Source organism: Coenobita brevimanus, chromosome 16, assembly GCF_032717465.1.
Source record: "Coenobita brevimanus isolate Jiangsu-jjx chromosome 16, ASM3271746v2, whole genome shotgun sequence".
NCBI lineage: Eukaryota > Metazoa > Arthropoda > Malacostraca > Decapoda > Coenobitidae > Coenobita > Coenobita brevimanus.
Window position 1 is genome coordinate 32,484,812 of NC_136969.1, and position 7,870 is coordinate 32,492,681.

Sequence of the window (7,870 nt, forward strand, 5' to 3'; positions counted from 1 at the left end):
TAATAATAACAAGACAATGAGTACACTTATAATACCAAGGCTACTGCCAACCATTTTCATATGCAAGACAGAAATCCCTATCAAGTAAATGTTAATGGACTTTTTCTAGTGTCAACACATAGTGGGATTTAAGACTTCATGATGTTTTTTGACTATACAGCCACCCTATGACTACACCATTCACAAATGTATGCCATAACCTTTAGCATTACATACATGCACTGATCATACAATATCTTATACCTACATCATCAAACTATGGTTTAATTATGGCATCCCTCTGAGCTGCACAGTATTTTGATACCTCCTTAGTCAGACCCTTACCCGTATGGTTATCTCTAGCACCTAAACCCATGCCTTGGATGTCCTCCTGTTCTTCTCTATGTTTATACTCATATACCCAGTACCACTTTAAAAATTTTAGATATCCTCCCTCAGTCTCCTGACATATCCTATCCACCTCTGCTCATACCACGCATCACTGATACCTTCCACACCAAGTCTATCTTCCAATTTTAGTACAGGTAAAAATTATTCCTTAATGGCATATTGTACAGTCATATAACCATTTTCATTTCACTAACTTTATTCTTTTGTTAATCCTCCCTCTTAACATCCCATTCTACTCATACTATATACTGGTAAGATATTACACTTCTCATTAAAGTTGTATTCAGCTTACTCTTCAAACAAAACAGACCCTCTAGTTGTCATTACAGGCAACAACTACCTAAACCTATATGATTCTGGTCCTGATATCTGCATCAGCGACACATTTCGATTTCATCATACCAAAATTCCTTCTGTCAATTAAGGATTACAGTTCCTTAACTCAGTCTGTCCCTCTTAATGGCCAACTTGGTTGTCAAAATTTCAATGAATAAACATAACTCTCATTAGTTACATAAGGTAGAGGAAGTTAGGAAGTACAACTATCTGCAATGTCAGTTTTACCAAAGATGTTTCTTACACTGGGCAACACATATCATGTCCTTTTACCAACTCTTGCTCCCTTCTCCTCTAGTCACAAGAGAGGATAACAGTGGGTTGTCATTTCTGATGTGTATTATAGATGTTAAGAATTAAATTAAGTTCATGGCATCTGCTGCTACTCTAGAAGAAAATAATAAACTAATAATAATTCTGCAAACAACAAAAATACTGTATATTAATTACATATATCACAGTGCAATTAGTACCAATTAAACATATCTCATCAATGTATCTTATAAAATTCAGTACCACTTTTTTTTTTTTTTTTTTTTTTTTTTTTTAAGAGGTGTTAGGAGGGGAAGAGGTTATGCAGATCAGATATTCATGTTCCTGCTTAACTCAAGAGTGTATGGTTAAGCTGACCAGTCAATTTTAAGTAAGCAACTGCTTATGTGAGGCCATCTACAGATATAGTATAGTACATATACTACGCAATGAACTGACACTCCCTTGTCACGCGACGGCACCTCATCAGGGTCAGACAAGAGTCCTTCCCCCCAGTGAGAAGCAGGGAAATATGGGGAGGTTTGGCCCCAGGGTGAATGCCATTGTTACTTCATTCCAGTCAGGGTATATAGCACAACCATGTGTAGGTTCCTCATCAGCACCATATTCATGAGTATTAAGAGGAACAGTTACATTTGTTTCTGAGAATAAGTGAAACATCTGATGCCAATGGTCACCTAAACACCGAGGATGCAGCATCTTATACATGAGCACTTAACTATAAAATGATCATTACAAAACAGTAATTCCTGTAATCATAAATGACTGTGCAAAAGTATCATACACACAATGAAATACAGTACATGAATACTCACTCGCCGGCCACTGACGGTCTGGCCTTGTCTACTTTCTTTGGCCGGCCAGGTTTGCACTTTAGAGGAGAGGAAGGCGTCTTATCTCTCGTACCCACCATGAAATGGGCGAAAATTTCTGTCTGTTTCAGGAGATAATCAAACCTCTTGGCTCGATCAGTTTCCATCTTATTTTCATAATCTCCACCTGCCTTACTGGAAGATGTTGTCTCTTCTGAAGATGATCCATTCTGCAAACAACAAAAATACTGTATATTAATTACATATATCACAGTACAATTAGTACCAATTAAACATATCTCATCACTGTATCTTATAAAATTCAGTACCACTTTTTTTTTTTTTTTTAAAGAGGTGTTAGGAGGGGAAGAGGTTATGCAGATCAGATATTCATCCTTAGATCTTTAGTGGAAAAGTTTCTAGAGAAAGGAAAGTTGTATGCTGCCTTCATGGATTTCAAGAAAGTGTCTGACAGAGTGGATAGACAAGGAATGTGAAATATATTACGAATGTGTGGAGTAAACGGGAAGTTGTTGCATGCCATGAAGAGTATGCATGAGAGTGCTATGGCTGCAGTGCATGTGGATGGTGAACTGAGTGAATTTTCCTATCTGAATGTTGGACTGAAACTGGGATGTGTCATGTCCCCATGGTTGTTCAATCTGTATATGGATGGGGTTATAAAAGAGATACAAGGTAGGGCAGTGCATGTTGGAGTGGCCCTACTGAAAGACAGCAGCGTTTGGAAACTTCCTGTTGTTTGCAGATGATATTGTATTGAGAAGTGAAGAAGAAGGGGAATTGCAAGGCTTGGTGAATGAGTTTGAGAGTGTGTGTATGAAACAGAATCTAAAGGTGAATGTAGGGATGAGTAAAGTTATTGTCTTCAAAAGAAAAGAAGTCACTGAATATACAGTGAGGCTGGATGATGAGGAAATGGAAAATGTGCATGCATACAAGTACCTGGGTAGTGTGATGAGTAAGGATGGAAGTTTAGAGGATGAAGTGCTTGAAAGGGTACAACAGGGAAGAAAAGTTGCTGGTTCTTGAAAGCAGTGATAAGAAACAGGGAACTGAGCATAGAAGTGAAAAACTCACTGCATGACAGAATTGTGATACCACCTCTAACATATGGAAGTGAAGATTGGACCTTGTTGGAAGGACACAAGTCAAGAGTGAGAGCAGTGGAAATGAGTTATTCGAGAGGAGCATATGGAGTTATACAGAGAGACAGACTAACAAATGAGGAAGTGAAGGAGTGTTGCGGTTTGGATGTGGATGTGATAGAAGACATTAGGAGAAATACAATGAGGTGGTTTGGCCATGTGGAGAGGATGAAGACTGAGAGACTAATGAGAATGTATGCGAATGAGGTGGAGGGGGGGGGGGAGGCTGAGAATAAGGCAGAGGGATGGAGAGGAGAGGTATATGAGAGAGGATAGTATGAGCTGTGGGGAGGGTGGCTAAATGGTGGGAGACAGGGCAACATGAAGGCAATTTGTTTGTGGCCATCCCTTATGAGGTAAGGCATCTGGCAGGGGTCTCAGATAAAGTAGTGCAGTAATTCCTCACTTTACATTAGTACTGTAGTGTGTTCCTAAAAATGCCCCAAAACTATTTTGTTAAGTGAAAATTGTGTTATGTGAGGGTTGTCTTCCAGCAAGAAAGATTAACTATGTTCTTAAACACACACACACACACACACACACACACACACACACACACACAGTAAAGGCTGCAAATAATTATTAAAATGAATTACAGGTATGCTGTAACTGGGTGCATGTGGGTATGCTAAATGTAAAAAAACATGAGTAAGAAACAGTGATACAGTGAAGCCTGTACTACTGTATAGTCATGGCACACGAGTCTGAATGTTTCATTATCGTGCCCTGGTAATCTACCAATCAGCTATGCGTCCAAAATTGGATGCATCGTTGACTGGCAGGTTGCCAGGCCACCATAACGAAACCTTCAGACTCGTGCATTGTGACTATAATGTGTTGTAATAATCCTGACCATTCAGTGCACATCCCGAATGTTTAATAATGTGCTGAGTGAAAAGTTTTCCTATGATGATTAGCAACTTCAAGGTTTAAAATGTGTTAAGGGTAAGCATGTTAAACAGGGATTTACTGTACCAATATTAAAAAACTGTTCAAGTCAAAACATCAGTATTGCTCAGTGCAAAATTAACAATGTATCACTGATTTTGTTATTGCTGCTTAACTCCAGTTTGTGTGGCCAGGCAAACCCATCAACCACAGGTAAGCAACTGCTTCTGTGGGGCTGTCCTACAGGTACAGAGTAGTGCATACACCATGTAGGGATCCGGTAACCCTTTGTGGCAGCCAAACCCCACCATAGACAGACCCGGGTCCTCCCCACAGTGAGGTGCAAGAAAATATGAAGTTTGGCTCCCAGATGGATGTTGCAGCTGCTCCACCCATGGTGGACAGCATGACCAAGTGTAAGCTCCCTGTCAATGCCAATGAAGTACTCTATTGTACAATAAAACTGATCGACTTCAGACATTTGCCAATAAAATGTAATGTCATGTTGCAGTAACGTGGTTATATGTCTGTGAAAAACATAATGCATTTCTAGCCAATGAGAGGAATCCTGGAAACAAATCATGTATAAATCACGGATAACTGGCATGAATATACAGGTACTGTATGTCATCATCATAATATCCCCCCCACCCAAACCTACAGAGGGGATGAAATTGAGTCCACAAAACGAGGAAAGAAAAAACATGAAAGAGACGGAACTATCAACAACATGACAAGTGATATAAGCCAGATACTCATTCACTCAGTATTTAAGTCCCAAGAAACCTGGTGGAGCCTCACTGGCCTATCTGCACATTTTCTTTTGAAGGGAAGTGGATTTTTCTTTATTGATTGGCTTCAAATTGCATGCCATGGTAAATCTGTTGGCTCAATAATAATAATAATAATTAGAGATAGGTGGGGGCGCTCACTATCCACTCACTCGATGTACTGCTGCTTTGGGTGTCTGCCCTTTCCCATCTTCCATCCTTTCTCTTCTTCTTTCCTCTTTCTTCTGCCTATGGGTGACTTTACACTCCCTTTTCTGTCTTTCTTTCCTTTCCTTATGCCTATGGGTAACTCTACACTGAGTGCAAGCCAAATGATTTTCTGTACACCAGGAAACTATTCACTATGTTGGGTGGTAACCATATAACCAAACTATGGCTACTGGTGGATTAGTGGGTAATTAAGGTGCTCCAATTGGATTGAGCCTGTGTAGGTTTATATCCAAGGAATGGTTGGGGTATATTGCTCACGTAATGCCACTCACGGGTGAGTCAGGCTGCTCACTCTTATCTTAAATGTCCGGACGAACTTGCCTAGCACCGGGTTCCTACGCTCCTCATGGGGTGACATAGGATTGGATGATGGATGGATAATAATAATAACAGTAAAGGAGATGTACTGGACAGTGAAGCAGGGGTGGAGAAATCAGTTAGAACAAGACTGGCATCAGCATGGTTAAAGTGGAAGGAAACAGCTAGCCTATTGGTCAACAAACACATACCACTGAGACACAGAAGTATAATATATGAGGCCTGCATTAGACCGGTATTGATATATGGTGCTGAAACATAGGCTTTGACAGGCAGACTGGTGAAGGTTCTGAGGAGTACTGATTGTTGAATGTTAAGATACATGGCAGGAGTGAGTTGGGAGGACAGAGTTTTGAGTGAGGAGGTAGCCAGCAGATGCAGGGTGAAGGATCTTGATATCATCTTGAGGCAGAGGTGGCTTAGATGGTTTGGTCACATGAGGAGGAGTGAGGAAGGGAACTGTGTGAGAATAGCAGAGGAAGTGGAGGTGGTGGGATGTCTAATGCCAGGAAGACCTAAGAAGACCTGGAAAAGTGTTGTAACGCAGGATATGGAAAGACTGGATATTGGAGAAGATTTAATCCAGGATAGGAAGCAGTGGAGAAAAGCCATCGCATGTCCAACCCCAGTTTGAATATGGGAACAGAAGGACAAAGATGATGATGATGATGATGATTGATGGATGGATGGATGGATAATAATAGTAGTAATAATAATAATAATAATAATGATAAAAAAATGTCATGTGCTTCCCTGTGCATACAATAATTCATCTACCCTACTCAAACTCCTGTCAGTTCCCATGCTTCATCAACTTCCATGTCGCACTTTCTATACAAACTCCACCATATCCATCCATCTTCTTTGTTTACCACACTTTGTTCTAGCCTCAAACACTCACATTTTCCCTCATCTATCTATTTACCACAAGATGTCTTAATCTCACAAGGGGTGGCCACAATATACAGTAATTATAATGGCAAATGCCCCCCCAAATTTGGGATGTCTTGCATGGCTGCTGCTGATGTTGTCATTGGAGTTTTTTATTTCAAACTTAAGTGCCCTCACGTATACCCCAACTATCAACCACATTCCAAAAGTTTATGAGATTTTGAAACAGCTCAGCTCTCGGGAAGGGGCACTAACTCTCCACCAACCCACTTGTTGACACGAAGGTAGCACGTATGGTTTGGTTATATGGTTACCACCCAGCATTGTAAATGGTTTCTTGGCTTACAGGAAACCATTTGGCTTGTCACTCAATGTATAGCCACCCGTAAAGGAAAGAAAGTGACAGGAATGATGGGAGAAATAGGAAGCGAGGAGGGCAGGCACACAAAAAGAATGATAAAGGCTAAGGAAGAAGCAGGCAGCACTACATCAAGTGAGTGGATGATGGTTGCCACCAACTACCACTCCTTGTTATTATCAAAACATTTCCACATCCTAAACCTAACACTTTAAAATAGAGATACTTTATAAAAGAAAAAAAATAGTAAAAATATATATATATATTACAACAGGGAGCTCTACAGCGTTCCAAAAGACTCACACACACACACACACACAAAAAGTGCCTTCTCCAATGCCCAAGAGCAACTTCTTTTCACATATTTAGCAGCAAGTAATGGGCTACCTAGCATGAATAGCTTCCAATAACCTAGAATACTGAAAAAGTATCTTACAGCAACCAATTTACTACTTCAGAAGCGAGTAATTAATGAAAACCACAAGGGGAAAACTGCAGTTAATTTCCCGCGTCCAACCTGTAACAACTCACTTCGTTCTTACAGTGAACGTGTGACCCGTACTTGCTTCTACTTACGGAATTCTCCCCAACCTCCATGGGCTCTACGGTATCTTCGTTATCTGACATTCTGAGGAATATTTGCGTTTCCTTGCCGAGTACTGGAGAATAGCAAGAATGGAACGACAATCACCCCCGCTGCACCCGGCAAACAAAACAACCGAATCAAACGAAAAACTAAACTGTTGCGCCGCTTACATAATAGGTATCTGTTAAAGTGATCTTTAAGTTCTACCTTCGTCAATCTAGATATTGTTTCTACAACGAATGGATAAGCAGCATACCGTCAAATTTATTTTATATACAATATACTGTTAATTGTTTACACCTGACTTCCCGTGAATAAGAGGTATTCGGCGCGCCATGCATTGGTTCACAAAAAATTCCAGTGGATTTTATATGTGCTGAATAAACTGTATAAAATGTTAAAATATTTGTAATGTTTCTGTGTCTGAGGGCAAATAACAGCAATGAATACTTATGAACCTTACACACCCTAATAAATCTTTGTTGTTTTTGCGCCACCACTTCTGATCCGCCTCACTAATTTCGTGATCATGTCATGAACTTTACGAAAAATGAACTCTATACTACAGATCACTGCTCCAGACTACATTACGGTCTCTCACCTCAAAAAAAAAAAAAAAAAAATGCAACCAATCATGGGGTGTTTCCTTATGCGCCCAGGCAAACCCCAAGTCATCACAATATGGTAGTTTACCTACTGTAGTGCTATGCATGCATTTTTTCTGTTATTATGTTTATTTCTCTCACATAAATTGAAGTGCCCATCCCCACAGGAAGCCCAGGGAGGGGTGTCGCAACACCAACCCCAGGAAGGACCCACGGCCCAACACCCACCACAGGAGGAGACCAAGG

The 7,870-nt window shown here is 40.3% G+C and overlaps 1 protein-coding gene across 2 annotated transcripts in view; it reads right to left on the reverse strand.

Moving 5' to 3' along the window:
- The window catches only part of Iswi (nucleosome-remodeling ATPase imitation SWI), a 50,274-nt gene extending 43,144 nt beyond the window's left edge, over positions 1 to 7,130 (reverse strand). For both annotated transcript variants that reach the window (XM_080265799.1, XM_080265798.1), the window contains exons 1-2: positions 7,010 to 7,130; positions 1,815 to 2,041 (exon numbers count right to left, since the gene is read on the reverse strand). In XM_080265799.1, the coding sequence (XP_080121925.1) occupies positions 1,815 to 2,041; positions 7,010 to 7,060 (278 nt within the window). In that variant the 5' untranslated portion in view covers positions 7,061 to 7,130. The remainder of the gene's footprint in view (positions 1 to 1,814; positions 2,042 to 7,009) is intronic.
- Positions 7,131 to 7,870: the final 740 nt, after the last annotated feature.